Below are 19,112 nucleotides of genomic sequence, written 5' to 3'. Positions count from 1 at the left end.
TAGTGTGCATGCACCCTATCAGACCCTCCTTGCCAAGGGTTCACCCCTGTTTTATGTTTCAAGAAGACAAGATTCACGTTTCCTTGAAGAAGCCTTTATGTGATTTTTAGGAGGAAGTGTTTCAGCAAGTTTCAATGTCAAACTTTATCTACAATACAGATTACAGCTGGAATGTAGGACTGTTCCCAGTTCATCAACCCTGTAGACCAGTGTTTCTTAACCAGGGTTCCTTTAGCTGTTACTAAACTACAATTTTCAGGATAGGGGATAAGATGTCTGATCACGGGGGGTCCTGACGCTGGGGACCCCCGCAATTTCTGCTGTGGCACCCCAGTCATCTGATGCACTGAGTGAACTTCGCTCCGTGCCGGTTGACTGGCGATGCGGTGCCGGAGGCTCGTGACATCACTGCCACGCCCCCTCGTGACTTCATGGTCACGCCCCCTCACTGCTGCCTCCTATAGGCTGAATGCTCCACCAATCAGACTGTACTTACTCCCTGTGATGTCATCAGTCTCTGGGCAGATTTCCTCTGTCATGATGTTTCCTCACAGCTGCTCCTCTTATATCTTTATAGAACCTTCCCATACCCATAATGCAGCATGAAGGGGCTCGGTGAAGGTGGTGGTGAAGGTGTGTAAGTGTCTGATGGGGTCACACAGCTCATAAAAGGACAGCTGCCCCTATATCTGCCCCCATATATATCCTGACTCTATTACTGGAGATCCTGTGAGGTAACTTGGTCTTTTTCTTGTCATGTACACTTTATACCTATTATTACCACATATACTCCGATTTATGTGATTATTACCACATCAAAGCATTTAGGCCCAGATTTATCAAACTGTGTGAGAGAAAAAGTGGAGGGATTTCACACAACAACCAATCACAGCTCAGCTAACAAGATGAGCTAAAGTGAAACCTGAGCTGTGATTGGTTGCTGGGGAAAAATCACCCCACTTTTCCTCTCACACATCTTGATAAATCTGGGCCTAAGGCCCAAAAAGTGGAATGATTTTCCCACAGCAACCAATCACAGGTCAGGTTTCACTTTACCAGAGCTTGTTAACTGAGCTGTGATTGGTTGTTGTGGGGAAAATCACTTCACTTTTTCTCCAAGCTTCCAGCAGGTTTAAAGGGTTACTCCACTGGAAAACATTTATACAGATTTATAAATTACCTCTATTTAAAAATCTTAATCCTTACAGTACTTATCAGCTGCTGCATGATCCACAGAAAGTTCTTTTCTTTTTGAATTTTTTTTCTGTCTGACCACAGTACCCTCTGCTAACACCTCTGTCCATTTTAGGAACTGTCCAGAGCAGGATAGGTTTGCTATGGGGATTTGCTCCTACTCTGGACAGTTCCTAAAATGGACTGAGGTGTCAGCAGAGAGCACTGTGGTCAAAAATTCCCATCTAAACAAAAATGATACCAATAAAAACTACAGATCATGGCACATAAAATGGTCCCTCATATCGCCTTGTATACGGAAAAATAAAAGTGTTATAGGGTTCAGAATGGGAAAATCTTATGTAGAAAAAGTAGAAAAATATAAAAAAAACTCCATTAATTTGGTATCGTTGTAATCGTACGGACCTACAGAATGAAGATAATGTGTAATTTTAACCAAAATATATATTGCATAGAAAAGAACCCACACCCGCAAAAAGTGTATTTATTGTATGTGGCAGGGCATCTCTATGGGTGCGGGTACTTGGGGGGCCCTATGAGTTGTCAGTCCACCCCTGCTAGCCGGCAACAAGTCTCAGTGGGAGGGGAGGGGGGACTGTCTTGGGGATTGTTTGGGGGCCCCATCATACTGAAGTGCTCCGTCTTCCAGACAGCCTTAATCTTGCCCTGCTGTTGACCCTGTTCTCTAATGATGAGATGACTGCTGACTACTCCCCCTAATGATAATGACTCTGTTGACTCCGCCCTCTCATGATAATGACTCTGCTGACTCCGCCCCTCAAGTTTTGGTGTGTTTTTGTACCATATGTGTCAAAGTGTCATCATCCTGTACCCCAAGTGTTATCATCCTGTACCCCAAGTGTTATCATCCTGTACCCCAAGTGTCATTATCCTGTACCCCAAGTGTTATCATCCTGTACCCCAAGTGTTATCATCCTGTACCCCAAGTGTTATCATCCTGTACCCCAAGTGTCATTATCCTGTACCCCAAGTGTTATCATCCTGTACCCCAAGTGTTATCATCCTGTACCCCAAGTGTTATCATCCTGTACCCCAAGTGTTATCATCCTGTACCCCAAGTGTCATTATCCTGTACCCCAAGTGTTATCATCCTGTACCCCAAGTGTTATCATCCTGTACCCCAAGTGTTATCATCCTGTACCCCAAGTGTCATTATCCTGTACCCCAAGTGTTATCATCCTGTACCCCAAGTGTTATCATCCTGTACCCCAAGTGTTATCATCCTGTACCCCAAGTGTTATCATCCTGTACCCCAAGTGTTATCATCCTGTACCCCAAGTGTCATTATCCTGTACCCCAAGTGTCATTATCCTGTCCCCCAAGTGTTATCATCCTGTACCCCAAGTGTCATTATCCTGTCCCCCAAGTGTTATCATCCTGTACCCCAAGTGTCATTATCCTGTCCCCCAAGTGTTATCATCCTGTACCCCAAGTGTTATCATCCTGTACCCCAAGTGTTATCATCCTGTACCCCAAGTGTTATCATCCTGTACCCCAAGTGTCATTATCCTGTACCCCAAGTGTCATTATCCTGTACCCCAAGTGTTATTATCCTGTACCCCAAGTGTTATTATCCTGTACCCCAAGTGTTATTATCCTGTACCCCAAGTGTCAGCTTGAGATAGGAGAAAGAAAAAAAGAGGACGGCGCCTTGCGTAATACTGTGGGCTGAAAACTCGAGTGCCCTTTGAAATGATGCTTTTCTTTGGTAAGTCTTGGTATCAAGCATATCAAGGATGTGGTGGAGATGTGGTACCGCTGGCTGCAGCCCGCAGAGACGGCCGGTCTCCAGTCGGGAATCGGCAAAAGTCGAGCAGGATCAGTACAGGAAAAATAGTTCTGCTTATGGCGCTGCCTTGTGGATATCACAGTCACGGAGGAGAAGGTGTAAAAAAGTAACAATGTATTTATTAAACACATTAAACCTTTTTACATGGTGTGCAAGATGTATTTCGAAGGATAGTTCCTTCTTTATCAATTGCTACAGAGACATACAGTGATAGAAACATATATGTGTGTTTTAGGTGCCAAAACCGCTGGACAGAGGTCAGGGTTACATTTGGGCGGAGCCAGAATGACACACGTTAAAATAACATATTATTGTGTAACAAAAAGATATATATCCAATATGCATAGTGGGTGTTACATGACCTATGCTGGAGGTGCATAAGAATATCAGTTTTAGTGTATTAGGCAAAAAATGATTTGGTAATTGTCGCTGTTACGTCTGAGATGAGAAGCGACCAATGGAATAAATATCCCTCATTGCGTCATTAGTTGTTAGGGTGAACTGCTGTCAGTGTGATGAGGTGGCGACCAATGGGAGGCCAGGGAGCAGTTACGTCATCTGCTATTGTATGTAGGACGTGCCCGGCCGGGCTTGTCCTAGTGATGCAGAATGGAGCCGATGTTCTTCTATTCGGGAGTCGCGGGAGATATGAAATAAAGTAGCGGCCAATCAGGCTGTGAGTATGTGATGTCTTTTGGACCAATCAGAAGAATGCCGACTGATTTTTGCCGAAACAGAGTTCGGGGCGTGGTTAGGGCGTCCGGTAAGCCAATAGGATTGGATTGTGTGATGGTCTGTGGACCAATCACAGTTGCGCCTACTGTTCTTATGAACATAATAGGTGAAATGAAGATTATACAGTGTGTTCAATGTATTCATTGAATCCCATGGGGGTCAAAGTTTTCATTTTAAATATCCAGTAATTTTCCCTCCTGCATAGCTGCGTGTATCTTCTGTCTGTGGATGCGGGAATCTCTTTTATCGGGGTGACTGTAAAGCCGGTAAAACTGCAGTTATGGTGGGAGGCTGCATGTCTTGATATGCTGTGCAGTTGGTATCCGTTCTTTACATTGGAGCGGTGTTTGTTCATTCGGCTGCTCAGCATTTGTGTTGTCCTTCCGATGTATTGGATGCCACACGGGCATTCGAGGAGGTAAACTATGAATGAGGATTTGCATGACATGCAGCTCCTTATTTTGTAGGTATCCCCTGTAGTCTTTGATGTTATTTCTTTACATCGGTTTTTGATGTTGGCGCAGCATTTGCAGTTTGTGCCGCAGCATTTGTAGACTCCCACTATTTTGTCTTCACCTGTCAGGGGATGTTTTTTGCTAATGGTTTTGAGCTTGCTGGGGGCCAGGATATTCTTCAGTGACCTGGTTTTCCGGAAGATAATTTGTGGTTTAGCTGGAATTACATCTTTCAAGAAGGGATCCATGAGTAGAATCTTCCAATGTTCCTCTAGGATTTTCTTGATATTTTTGTGGTCAGTAGAGAAAGTGGTGAGAAAGTTGTATGCAAAACGGTTTGTCTCTCCAGTTACTTTCTGGTCAGTTGTTTTTGGTTGTAGGCAGGTGTCTTGAGATAAGGTGCCAGCTTTCTTTTTTCTGTTTGTTGTGAGTGATTTGGGATCCTTTAGCTTTGAACCTTGTGTCCAAAATCTTGCTCTGTATTTGGAAGTCTTTTGTGGAGGTACAGTTCCGACGGATCCTCTTATACTGTCCATAAGGGATGTTTTGTGTCCATTTTTCTAGATGACAACTGGTGTAGTCCAGGTAACTGTTTCCATCCACACTTTTAAAGAATGTTTTGGTGGTGATTTTGCCTTTATTGTGTGATACTATTACGTCCAGGAATTCTGCATCATTTTTAAAGTGAGTGGATGTGAAATTGACATTCCAAGTGTTATTGTTAAGGGAGGTGATGAATTGATTCAGGAGATCTGATGTCCCATCCCATACAATAAAAATATCGTCAATGTATCTTTTGTAGGTGATACAATGATGGTAAAGGGGATTGCGATATAGTAGTTGGTCTTCAAAAGCACCCATAAATAAATTTGCGAAACTGGGTGCGAAACGCGTCCCCATCGCTGTGCCACAGTGTTGCCTGAATATGCGGCCATTGAACTGGAAGAAATTATGTTTGAGTATGAAATTGATGGCATCTAGGAGGAACTCTTTTTGGGGTTCCGGCATCTGGGGGTCTGCTTGAAGGTAGTTGGATACGGCAGATAGACCTTGATCGTGTTGGATGATCGTGTACAATGAGGATATATCCATTGTGAGAAAGATATAGTGATCTTGCCACTGCAGGTCGGTGATGGATTTAATAAAATCACTGGTGTCTTTGGTGTATGATGGAAGTTTACACACGTATTTCTGCAAATGGAAGTCGATGTATTGTGAGAGATTTGAGGTTAAAGAATTTATTCCAGAAATGATGGGACGTCCAGGGGGTTGAGTGGGGTGTTTATGAACCTTAGGCAAATGGTAAAACAGAGGTGTGTCGGGTTCATTGATTTTGATGTAGCTGTATTCCTGTTTGTTCAAGATGCCATTCTTCAGTCCCTTGTCCAACAGGGAGGTTAATTCCTCCGAGTAGGGGATGGCTGGGTTTCTGTCTAGGACTTCATAAAAGGATGAGTCGGAAAGGAGGAGGTTGGATTCGGAGATGTAATGCTCACGATCCATGATGACTATGCCGCCGCCCTTATCTGCAGGTTTGATAATGATGGATTAATCTGAAGACAGCGTTTTGATGGCTTTTTTCTGTTGTGTATTCAGATTCTGGACATAGCTATTTTTTGTATTCTTAGCTAGGTCCTCAAAATCTTTAGATATTCCAGCCATGAATGTTTCAATGAAATTTCTGCGGTGGTGGGTGGGGTAGAAGGTAGACTTCGGTTTCAGCCCGGTGTTGATTGGCGGGGGTTCAAGTGTAGTTAGGTATACATCCTTGTGATTATCTGAGGATGCTGATGTAGTTCCTTCATTTGGTACTGATTTGGGCAGGTAAAAATGCCTTTTGAGGGTTAATTTGCGGATAAATGCATTTGGTCTAGGAAGAGATCAGAGCCATTCGACCGACTAGACGGGCAAAATGTATTTATGGGTGCTTTTGAAGACCAACTACTATATCGCGATCCCCTTTACCATCATTGTATCACCTACAAAAGATACATTGATGATATTTTTATTGTATGGGATGGGACATCAGATCTCCTGAATCAATTCATCACCTCCCTTAACAATAACACTTGGAATGTCAATTTCACATCCACTCACTTTAAAAATGATGCAGAATTCCTGGACGTAATAGTATCACACAATAAAGGCAAAATCACCACCAAAACATTCTTTAAAAGTGTGGATGGAAACAGTTACCTGGACTACACCAGTTGTCATCTAGAAAAATGGACACAAAACATCCCTTATGGACAGTATAAGAGGATCCGTCGGAACTGTACCTCCACAAAAGACTTCCAAATACAGAGCAAGATTTTGGACACAAGGTTCAAAGCTAAAGGATCCCAAATCACTCACAACAAACAGCAAAAAGAAAGCTGGCACCTTATCTCAAGACACCTGCCTACAACTAAAAACAACTGATCAGAAAGTAACTGGAGAGACAAACCGTTTTTCATACAACTTTCTCACCACTTTCTCTACTGACCACAAAAATATCAAGAAAATCGTAGAGGAATATTGGAAGATTCTATTCATGGATCCCTTCTTGAAAGATGTAATTCCAGCTAAACCACAAATTATCTTCCGGAAAACCAGGTCAAAACCATTAGCAAAAAACATCCCCTGACAGGTGAAGACAAAATAGTGGGAGTCTACAAATGCTGCGGCACAAACTTCAAATGCTGCGCCAACATCAAAAACCGATGTAAAGAAATAACATCAAAGACTACAGGGGATACCTACAAAATAAGGAGCTGCATGTCATGCAAATCCTCATTCATAGTCTACCTCCTCGAATGCCCGTGTGGCATCCAATACATTGGAAGGACAACACAAATGCTGAGCAGCCGAATGAACAAACACCGCTCCAATGTAAAAAACGGATACCAACTGCACAGCATATCAAGACATGCAGCCTCCCACCATAACTGCAGTTTTACCGGCTTTACAGTCACCCCGATAGAAGAGATTCCCGCATCCACAGACAGAAGATACACGCAGCTATGCAGGAGGGAAAATTACTGGATATTTAAAATGAAAACTTTGACCCCCATGGGATTCAATGAATACATTGAACACACTGTATAATCTTCATTTCACCTATTATGTTCATAAGAACAGTAGGCGCAACTGTGATTGGTCCACAGACCATCACACAGTCCAATCCTATTGACTTACTGGACACCCTAACCACGCCCCGAACTCTGTTTCTGCAAAAATCAGTCGGCATTCTTCTGATTGGTACAAAAGACATCACATACTCACGGCCTGATTGGCCGCTACTCTATTTCTTATCTCCCGCGACTCCCGAATAGAAGAACATCGGCTCCCTTCTGCATCACTAGGACAAGCCCGGCCGGGCACGTCCTACATACAATAGCAGATGACGTAACTGCTCCTTGGCCTCCCATTGGTCGCCACCTCATCACACTGACAATATGTTATTTTAACGTGTGTCATTCTGGCTCCGCCCAAATGTAACCCTGACCTCTGTCCACCGGTTTTGGCGCCTAAAACACACATATATGTTTCTATCACTGTATGTCTCTGTACCAATTGATAAAGAAGGAACTATCCTTCGAAACGCGTCTTGCACACCATGTAAAAAGGTTTAATGTGTTTAATAAATACATTATTACTTTTTTACACCGTCTCCTCCGTGACTGTGATATCCACAAGGCAGCGCCATAAGCAGAACTATTTTTCCTGTACTGATCCTGCCCAAGTGTCAGCTTGTCACACATACAATGCTACAGAAAGTCTGGATCTGCGGCATATGTGAATGGCTGGAAGATCTAGTAGTGCCTTACAGCACAGTGTCATGTAGTTATGGAGCCAGATCAGCAGCTGAGCTCACTTCACAGACAGTGAGTGACGGCTGCTATCAGCAACTGGCACTCAAGTCAATGACTGACACCAATAATCACACTGATGTTGGCCATTTAACTCCTTAAATGCTGCGATCAATAGAAAAGAGCTTACATTGTGTAGAGCTGAATCTGGCAGGTGCCCAATTTGCACCCCTGCAGCATATTAGCAGGGGGCCGATTTCCAAGGCAGCTGAAGGGGTTCTGAAAAAGTATAAAGTAAATAACTAAAATATAAAGGCCCCACCTTAAAAAAATGAAATCACATCCATGATTTTCCTTCAAAAAAAATTATACCTGTGTGCAGAATTGTGATAAAAAGTGATAAAAATTTCCATCTATATCAAAATGGTAGCAATTAAAACTACTGATCACGACACAAAAAATGACTCTCATACATCCCAATAGACAAGAAAATCAATCATTTTATATTTACCCCTTAAGCTGATCCTATATCTATAAGACAATTATATGGGCACTTTGGGAGACATTATTATGTTGCTATGTACAGAATAGAGGAAACATTATGGCGGCACTATACAGTAACCCCCCGACCTACGATGGCCCCGACATATGATAAAATCGACATACGATGGCCTCTCAGAGGCCATCGCATGTCGATGTCAGCATCGACATACGATGCTTTTATATGTCGGGGCCATCGCATTAACTGCTATCCGACAGCGCAAAATGCTTAAGCTGCTGTCGGATAGCAGTTTAAGCATCCCTGGCAGGTTCGCTTACCTATTCCCGCTGCTCCGGGTCCACTTCGCGATCCTCCGGTGTCTTGCGCATCTTCTCCAGGGTCCGGGCCTTGCTTTCCGGCGTCGTTATTACGTCACTACGCACGCCGCGCCGGCGCATCAGCGTAATAACGTCATCAGAAAGCGAGGCCCGGACCCTGCAGAAGATGCGCAAGACACCGTACGATCGAAAAGAAGATACCGGAGCAGCGGGACAGCATCGGGAGCCCCTGGGACAGCATCGGGAGCGGTGAGGACCTGGTCCGGAGCGACGGGGACAGGTGAGTACAGCTTCCTATACTTTACATTGCACGGATCCCTCAACATACGATGGATTCGACAAACGATGGGTCGTTTGGAACGAATTACCATCGTATGTTGAGGGACCACTGTATATATATAGTATAGGGTAACACAATTATATGGGGCACTTTGGGAGACATCATTATGGTGCTGGTTACTGTAGAAGCTTTAGAGCGGGCACTATGAGTATGGGGGATATGAATTTCTACCCTTTGGTCTTAGACAATATTACCCTGTGAAATCCCCTTTAATATCATTAAGGCAGAAATAATCCTCTAAACACCTGATTACCCCAATATGTAGAAATGTGTCAATCAATGAGACCATGTGATCTAGTCATAGGGACGGCTGCCATGTAGGAATCCTCCCCTGTAGCCCCGCCTCCTCATTCATCCCATTGGCTAAATAATCTACCAATCAGGATCTCATTTTTTCTCAGCAGTTTATTAGATTATGATGGTTTCTCCCAGTTTCTGTCTCCCCCTAATATCTTTATAGAACCTCCCTCTACCCATAATGCAGCATGAAGGGGCTCGGTGAAGGTGGTGGTGAAGGTGTGTAAGTGTCTGATGGGGTCACACAGCTCATAAAAGGACAGCTGCCCGGCCCCATAATCCAGACAGATCCTGAATCTATTACTGGAGATATTGTGAGGTAACTCGATATCTTTCCTGTCATGTATCACTGAATACTTATTATTATAATACCTCCACAAACTCCAGGACTTGTTATTATTTCCAATCAATGACTGATCCCTCCTGTCTATACTGGGATAACACATCCCCACCCTCCTCCACCATACTGATCTATTGATCTCCACATCCCAGTAATGTCGTCCTGAGGTAAATCTCCTTCTGCTCATCACCTGAGGATGTTTCTGGAATCTCTCTGCTGTTTCTGGACGATTCTGTGTTATATTTGTCCATGTTGCAGTTTTCAAGTCGTCTGATATAAGGAGATTATTCTGAGCCGTGTTTACATCCAGTAATATGTCTGCAGGACCCTCCCCATAGATCCTTATACCTGATATTATGTCACATAATGTGCGGAATGTGTCTGAGATCACAGTCACATCCAGATCATCTACATCATGTGTCTTATCATGTCCCCTTGTGTCCTCATCCCCTCCCCCCTCCTCAGGATCACACAAGTCACCTGTGTCTGGTTCCTGTAAGACAGTCAGTGGATCCGTCATGTTACACAGCTCCTCAATGTGTCTCATCTTCCTGGACAGCTCGTCCTTCTTTATTTCCAGCTGATGGATCAGAGCAGACAGTGACAGTGACTCTTCCTTTTCCTGCCTGGAGATCTCACTCAGGACCTTCTTCTCCAGGTCGTCCAGCCGTCTCCTCATGTCTATAAACAGGGCAGTGACTCTCTCCGCTTCTCCAGATGATTTCTCTTGAGCTTTTCTCCTGCGTTCCTCCAGACTCTGGACTCTTTCCTCAGTCTTCTCTCTCTTTGTGATCAGTTTCTGGAGAACATTTCTCAGTTTCTTCTTCTTCTTCTCAGAGGCCTCATCCAGCATCTCCACCTGGTGTCCCCGATGTTCTCCGGCCAAACTGCAGGACACACAGATACAAGCAGCGTCCTCAGTGCAGTAATATTCCAGGACCTTCTTATGGACAGAACATTTCCTGTCCACCATAGAAGTGCTGGGATCAGTCAGGACATGTTCTTCTTCCTTGCTGTGAACTTTCAGGTGATCATCACACAGAGAAGCCTCACAGTGCAGACAGGACTTCACAGCAGGTACAGGAGAGTGAATACAGTAGGTGCAGTAGATCCCGGTGACCTCCACCTGTTGTGGCTGAGTAGACTTGAAACGTTCTGCTACATTATGTAGAGTTATGTTCCTCATCAGTGCCGGCCGCTTCTGAAACTTTGCTCTACATTCAGGACAAGAATAAACTCCAGACTGGTCCTGTGTATTCAGGAATTGATCAATACAGACCCGGCAGAAGTTGTGTCCACATCTCAGGGTTACCGGATCTGTATAAATGTTCAGACAGATGGAGCAGACCAGCTCATCTCTCAGAATAGTAGACGCCATGACCGACAGTAATTTGAAGCAGAGAAACAAAATGTGACCTTTGTTACTCGTAGCAGGGTGTGTTACAGCATATTTTTCTTTATTATAGAATAAATTATCTTTGGTTCTCTTTGAGATAAACATTTCCACCATGTCTTCCTGCTTTGTAAGCATTGAGATTAGAGTCATCATTCTTACACTATCATACTTTATATATCTCTATCCTACTTTTACTTAGTGTAATACTATGCTTTGTATCTGTGTTTTATTAATGATGAGTGTAATAGTAATTATCTTCACTCTTTTAAACAGTAAACATCAGTAATGGAGAAGATGTGAGATCTTGTTGCTTTGTGCCCTGAGAAAGCGTTTCTGTGTGTTCCAAAGCCTGTGTATCCAGACCCTTGCCTTTACCCCTGATTACGAACCATTGCTGCCTGCCCTGACCTTCTGCTACGTCCGACCTTGCTCTTGCCTTGTCCCTGTGTACCGCGCCTGACTCAGCTGTCAGTAAGGTTGAGTCGCTATCGGGTGGAACGACCTGGGGGTTACCTGCCGCTGCAAGTCCATCCCGCTTTGCGGTGGAAAACCAGTAACCCCTTAGACTCCGTTCCCCTGGTACGGCCCACGCCATCACCTCACTGACACAGAGGATCCACCACCTGTGTCCTCTCCGCATACCAGTCCGGATCCTGACAGTAGATCTGGCCATGGATCCCCCTGAGGTCCCGCTGTCTAGTGTCGCTGACCTAACCACCGTGGTCGCCCAGCAATCACAGCAGACAAGGACAGCAGCTGACTCAGCTGACTGTTATGCTGCAACAGCTTCTGCCGCAAGAACAGCAACCATCTCCTCCGCCAGCTCCTGCATCTCCTCCGCAGCGAGTGGCTGCTCCCAGTTTCCGCCTGTCTCTTCCAGACAAGTTTGATGGGGACTCTAAACTGTGCCGTGGATTCTTGTCCCAGTGTTCCCTACACCTGGAGATGATGTCGGACCAATTCCCTACTGAACAGTCTAAGGTGGCATTCGTGGTCAGCCTCCTGTCTGGAAAGGCCTTGTCATGGGCCACACCGCTTTGGGACTGCAACGATCCCGCCACTGCTACAATCCAGTCCTTCTTCTCTGAAGTACGTAGTGTTTTTGAGGAGCCAGCCCGGGCTTCCTCAGCCGAGACTGCTTTGCTGAATCTTGTCCAAGGGAGTTCTTCTGTGGGCGAATACGCCATCCTGTTCTGCACCCTCGCCTCAGAGCTTTCCTGGAGTAATGAGGCCCTCTGCGCGACCTTCAAGAAAGGCTTTTCATATCACATCAAATATGTCCTGGCCGCACAAGAAATTCCTGCTAACCTGTCTGAACTCATCCATTTGACCACCCGCATCGACATGCGTTTCTCAGAAAGACGCCAGGAGCTTTGTCAGGAAAAGGAACTTGTTCACATCAGGCGGTTTTCCTCCCAGGCTCCTCTCCTCCAACGTCCTTTGCAATCTGTTCCTGTGCCTCCTGCCGAGGAGGCTATGCAAGTGGATCGGTCTTGCCTGACCCAACAAGAGAGGACTCGCCGTAGGAATGAAAACCTGTGTCTATACTGTGCTAGCATCAAACATTTCCTAAAAGACTGTCCTATTCGTCCTCCGCATCTGAGAAACGCACCTACTCACCTAGTCAACGTAGGAGAGTCGTTTCTAGGAGTGAATTCTACCTCTCCACGATTGACTTTACCTGTGCGGATTTCTATACCCGCTAATGCTACTTCCTTCTCCGCTGTGGCCTTCTTGGACTCGGGTTCTGCAGGAAGTTTCATTGAAGCCTCCCTAGTTAACAGATTCAACATTCCAGTTACCCGTCTCGTCAAGCCTCTCTTCATTTCATCCGTCAATGGAGAGATACTGGTCCGCACCGTGCGTTACCGCACTCAACTGCTACTCATGACTGTTGGAGTTCACCATCATGAACATATTGAATTTTTCGTGCTACCCAACTGCACTTCCGAAATTCTTCTGGGCTTGCCCTGGCTCCAACGTCATTCGCCTAGCCTCGAATGGGTCACCGGGGACATTAAGAGCTGAGGACCTTCTTGCCACAAGCGATGTCTTCACCCAGTTCCTTCCTGCCAAGTCTCCTTTGCTACTCCTTTGCCAGGTCTTCCTAAAGCCTATCAGGACTTTTCGGACGTCTTTTGTAAAAAGCAGGCAGAGGTCTTACCACCACATAGACCCTATGACTGTCCTATCGACCTGCTCCCTGGCACCACACCGCCCCGTGGCAGGATTTACCCTCTTTCTGCCCCGGAAACCCAAGCTATGTCCGAGTACATACAGGAAAACCTCTTCTTCCCCGGCTAGAGCTGAATTTTTCTTTCTCCGCCCTTGTATTGATTACCGCGGTCTCTTGATTACCGTAAAAAATCGCTATCTTCTGCCACTCATCTCCGAACTCTTCGACCGTCTGCGAGGTGCTAAGATTTTTACTAAGCTAGACCTAAGGGGCGCATATAACCTCATCCGTATTCGAGCAGGCGATGAATGGAAGACCGCCTTCAATACCAGAGATGGCCACTTTGAATACCTTGTTATGCCATTTGGTCTATGCAACACCCCAGCAGTCTTTCAGGACTTTGTTAATGAAATTTTTCGGGATATGCTCTACTCTTGTGTGGTAGTCTATCTTGATGACATCCTCATTTTCTCCTCCAACCTAGAGGAACATTGCCTTCATGTTCGTCAAGTGCTCCAGCGACTACGCCAAAATCTACTTTACGCCAAAATCGAGAAGTGTATATTTCAATGCAGTCTTCCCTTCTTGGGTTACATTGTGTCCGGACAAGGTCTTCAAATGGACCCTGATAAACTTTCTGCGGTAATGGATTGGCCTCGTCCCACTGGCCTGCGAGCAATCCAAAGATTTCTCGGTTTAGCAAATTACTACCATCAATTCATTCCTCACTTCTCCACCATCGTTGCTCCTAATGTAGCACTGACTAAGAAAAATGCAAATCCAAAATCCTGGTCGCCTCAGGCAGAGAAAGCCTTTAACCACCTCAAAGCTTCCTTCTCCTCTGCTCCAGTCTTGTCCAGACCTGATCCTCAGAAGCCCTTCTTCCTCGAGGTTGACGCCTCCTCCGTTGGAGCCGGAGCTGTTCTCCTACAAAAATCCGCTAAAGGAAAAAATGTCACTTTCTCAAAAACCTTTTCACCTCCAGAGAAAATGTTTTCCTTTTTTGGAAGGATCCCTTCACCCCATCACCATTTATACAGATCACAAAAATTTGTCTTATCTCCAATCCGCCCAGCAGCTAAATCCTCGCCAGGCTAGGTGGTCGTTGTTTTTTGCCCGTTTCAACTTTCTGATCCATTTTCATCCTGCAGACAAGAATGTCAGAGCTGATGCTCTATCTCGTACCACCGATGCCTCTGAAGCCGAGACCCTTCCTCAGTACATCATTCCCCCTGAGTGCCTGATCTCTTCTGCTCCTGCGCCTCTCTTACCTGTCCCTCCAGGAAAGACTTATGTTCCTCCCCGTCTTCGCCTCCGGATCCTCAAATGGGGTAATTCCTCCCTTCTGGCTGGTCACGCTGGAATAAAAAAGACCTTACAATTGATTGCCAGACACTATTGGTGGTCCTCCTTGGAAAAGGATGTAACCGATTTCGTACGAGCCTGTACAGCATGTGCACGTGATAAGACCCCTCGTCAGAAGCCTTCAGGTCTTCTCCATCCGCTACCGGTGCCTGAACAGCCTTGGTCTCACATGGACTTCATCACCGATCTTCCTGTATCTTCCACAGTTGGCAAAGCAATTTTTTCTGCAGATTTTTCATCTTCACGGCCTTCCCACGCATATCGTCTCGGATAGAGGCGTTCAATTTGTGTCTAAATTTTGGAGAGCTCTCTGTAATCAATTAAAGATCAAATTAAATTTCTCGTCCTCCTATCACCCCCAATCCAATGGACAAGTGGAGAGAGTAAACCAGATTCTTGGTGACTACTTGCGACATTTTGTCTCCTCCCGCCAAGATGATTGGGTCGACCTTCTGCCCTGGGCTGAATTCTCGTACAATTTCAAAAATTCAGAGTCTTCCGCCAAACCCCCATTTTTTGTGGTGTACGGCCGTCACCCTCTGCCCCCCCTCCTCATTTCCACTTCTTCTGGAGTTCCTGCCGTGGATGAAGTAACCCGGGACTTCTCCGCTATCTGGAAGGAGACTCAAAAGTCGCTCCTACTGGCCTTGTCTCGTATGAAGAGACATGCAGATAAAAAGAGAAGAATTCCTCCTGTCTTTCTCCCTGGGGACAAAGTGTGACAATATATTAAAAGTTTAGTTTGTTGACAGATACTCTTTAACCTCTTCATGACCCAGCAAATTTTGATTTCTGGCTCATGCTTTTTTCCTCCTTACATTCTAAGACCCATAACTTTTTTTGTTTTTCCACTGACAAAGTTGTATTAGGGCTTATTTTCTGCGTGACAAGTTGGACTTTCCAATGTTAGACCTTTTTTTTTCTTTTTTTAATCATACATTGTATTACAAAGCCAGAAAAGAATTTATATGCAGGGCAAAATTTTGAAAAATATTGAATTGCGCAATTTTGTAAGGCAATCATTTTTTCAGAGTTCAAAATACGGTAAATCTGACATTCCATATTTATTCTATGGGTCAGCACGTTTCTAATGATACCAACCTTGAATAATTTTTGCTTCTGTGGTGACCCACGGTGATGGTGGGACCATGGGGTGTAGTGGTGTAGGTAGATGGGGCAAGATGGCATTAACCCCAGGGGCAAGGTGTTATTAACCCCTAATTTTCATGACACCAGAGTGGTTTTTGGGTACCGGAACCTCCCAAACGGTATCTCCGCTATTCCAATGGCTAGGCAGTGAAAATGAGAGTCCACAACCAGGATATGGTTTAACGGAGGCTTTACTGAGGTCAGATAGGTGTTATTACCTTCACAGCTAGGCCAGAATTCCAGAGACTTGACTTACTGGAATGACTGTAGATTTGAGGCCTTCCAGGTTCTGGACACTAGCACTGAGATCTCTGGTGTTTGCTGGTCTCACTAAAGACTGATGGTACAAGAGAGAGAATTGTAATGGTCGCCCCCTTATATAGAGGGGGGCTGAGCCAAAGCCCATTGGTCAAGCTGCGGGTCATGTGTTAACCCCTTAAGGACTCAGGGTTTTTCAGTTTTTGCACTTTCGTTTTTTTCCTCCTTACCTTTTAAAAATCATAACCCTTTCAATTTTCCACCTAAAAATCCATATTATGGCTTATTTTTTGCGTCGCCAATTCTACTTTGCAGTGACATTAGTCATTTTACCCAAAAAGGCACGGCGAAACGGAAACAAAAAATCATTTTTCGACAAAATCGAAGAAAAAACGTCATTTTGTAACTTTTGGGGCTTCCGTTTCTACGCAGTGCATATTTTGGTAAAAATTACACCTTATCATTATTCTGTAGGTCCATACGGTTAAAATGATACCCTACTTATATAGGTTTGATTTTGTCGCACTTCTGGAAAAAATCATAACTACATGCAGGAAAATGTATACGTTTAAAAATGTCATCTTCTGACCCTTATAACTTTTTTATTTTTCCACGTACAGGGCGGTATGAGGACTAATTTTTTGCGCCTTGATCTGAAGTTTTTATCGATATGATTTTTGTTTTGATTGGACTTTTTAATCACTTTTTATTAATTTTTTAATGGTATAAAAAGTGACCAAAATGCGCTTTTTTTGATTTTGGAATTTTTTTGCGCGTACGCCATTGACCAAGCGGTTTAATTAATTATATATTTTTATAGTTCGGACATTTACGCACGCGGCGATACCACATATGTTTATTTTTTTTTACACTGTTTTATTTTTTTTTATGGGAAAAGGGGGGTGATTCAAACTTTTATTAGGGAAGGGGTTAAATGACCTTTATTAACACTTTCTTTTTACTTTTTTTTTGCAGTGTTATAGGTCCCATAGGGACCTATAACTCTGCACACACTGATCTTTTACACAGATCACAGGCGTGTATTAACACGCCTGTGATCAGTGTTATCGGCACTTGACTGCTCTTGCCTGGATCTCAGGCACAGAGAAGTCATTTGCCGATCGGACACCGAGGAAGCAGGTAAGGGCCCTCCCGGTGTCCTGTAAGCTGTTCGGGACGCCGCGATTTCACCGCGGCGGTCCCGAACAGCTCGACTAAGAGGCCGGGTCACTTTCACTTTCACTTTAGAAGCGGCGGTCAGCTTTGACCGCCGCTTCTAAAGGGTTAATACCGCACATCGCCGCGATCGGTGATGTGTGGTATTAGCCGCGGGTCCCGGCCGTTGATGAGCGCCGGGACTGACGCGATATGATGCGGGATCGCGGCGCGATCCCGCTTCATATCGCGGGAGCCGGCGCAGGACGTAAATATACGTCCTGCGTCGTTAAGGGGTTAAACTGGTGCCCCCTGAGTAACATGTGATAACATAAACATAACATGTGACATTTCACAGGTCCTTTAGATATTTACTGGAGTCCTCCAAATGTCCTTTATACTGACAATACATTGACATACTGACTATAATCCTTTTACATGAAATAACACTATAATAACAGCAGGGGAGACACTGCAGGAGAGCCCCTAGGTCACCGAGGGACTCAACCTGACAGGGCCTAAGTGTAGTGCAGAACCATGTTCTCTACTGGGACAGAGCAATAATGTGAGGGGTGGACTCACTTTTAGGAGATACTATATATATAATGTGAGGGGTGGACTCACTTATGGGTAGGGTTGCCACCTTTCCCTCAGAAAAATACCGGTTGTGGGTGTGGCTATGTAGGGGTGGAGCTAAAAAAAAGGGGGAGGGGCCCGATTGCACAGAGGACGAGGGATCAGGGGTCTGAGAAATGGCATGGGGGGGGGGTAAAGAAATGGCAGAGGGGATGGGATGGATACAATATATATGCGGGGGGAACTTTCCTATATCGCACAAAAAAATTACATTTAGAGAATAAAACTTACAATTGTAAATAACATTTATTTAACAACAGGCAATAAATTTAAGGGGATACCCAGCAAATATAAATATAATATAAATACATTTGACAACCTCATCAAATAGTGCAAATGCAAACATTGTAACAGCTTCTCTGTATACACACTACCAACAACAAAAAATAGGATGAAAAAATCATCAACACCAAATTGATACCAATAAAGCCCTCATATAGCTCTGTAGGTGGAAAACGGAAAATGTTGTACTGAATAAAACCACTATACACAGACCAGTTTACAATATAAGTGATTATATACAGGACCATATGGCGGTAGATATCAGCTGTACACAGGATGTGTATACCATATGTGATTATATACAGGACCATATGGCGGTAGATATCAGCTGTACACAGGATGTGTATACCATATAAGTTGTTACGCCGAGCGCTCCGGGTCCCTGCTCCTCCCCGGAGCGCTCACGGCGTCTCTCTCCCTGCAGCGCCCCGGTCAGTCCCGCTGACCGGGAGCGCTGCACTGACATGGCCGTCGGGGATGTGATTCGCACAGCAGGACGCGCCCGCTCGCGAATCGCATCCCAAGTCACTTACCCATCCCGGTCCCCTGCTGTCATGTGCTGGCGCGCGCGACTCCGCTCTCTAGGGCGCGCGCGCGCCAGCTCTCTGAGACTTAAAGGGCCAGTGCACCAATGATTGGTGCCTGGCCCAATTAGCTTAATTGGCTTCCACCTGCTCCCTGGCTATATCTGCTCACTGCCCCTGCACTCCCTTGCCGGATCTTGTTGCCTTGTGCCAGTGAAAGCGTTTAGTGTTGTCCAAAGCCTGTGTTACCTGAACCCTTGCTATCCATCTTGACTACGAACCTGCCGCCTGCCCCAACCTTCTGCTACGTCTGACCTTGCCTCTGCCTAGTCCTTCTGTCCCACGCCTTCTCAGCAGTCAGCGAGGTTGAGCCGTTGCTAGTGGATACGA

At 45.0% G+C, this 19,112-nt stretch overlaps 1 protein-coding gene and 1 long non-coding RNA gene across 2 annotated transcripts in view; one reads left to right on the top strand and one right to left on the bottom strand.

The window, feature by feature from the left end:
- The first annotated feature begins 21 nt into the window (after positions 1 to 21).
- LOC130267645 (uncharacterized) overlaps positions 22 to 19,112 on the top strand; it is a 43,521-nt gene continuing 24,430 nt past the window's right edge. Inside the window, exon 1 of the long non-coding RNA XR_008843227.1 lies at positions 22 to 734. This is a non-coding gene — a long non-coding RNA (uncharacterized LOC130267645). The remainder of the gene's footprint in view (positions 735 to 19,112) is intronic.
- On the bottom strand, positions 9,288 to 11,187 carry LOC130267614 (E3 ubiquitin-protein ligase TRIM11-like). The gene has a single exon (XM_056517649.1). It carries the CDS (start codon positions 11,157 to 11,159, stop codon positions 9,558 to 9,560), a length of 1,602 nt encoding a protein of 533 aa, XP_056373624.1. The 5' UTR covers positions 11,160 to 11,187; the 3' UTR covers positions 9,288 to 9,557.

The sequence above is a fragment of the Hyla sarda genome, chromosome 4 (genome assembly GCF_029499605.1).
Source record: "Hyla sarda isolate aHylSar1 chromosome 4, aHylSar1.hap1, whole genome shotgun sequence".
Classification (NCBI taxonomy): domain Eukaryota; kingdom Metazoa; phylum Chordata; class Amphibia; order Anura; family Hylidae; genus Hyla; species Hyla sarda.
The sequence above is the reverse complement of the archived record's forward strand: the minus strand, read 5'-3'. Positions and strand labels throughout refer to the sequence as shown.

Coding starts and splice junctions, on each gene's coding strand:
- LOC130267614 (XM_056517649.1), bottom strand. CDS start 11,159: ATGGCGTCTACTATTCTGAGAGATGAGCTGGTCTGCTCCATCTGTCTG.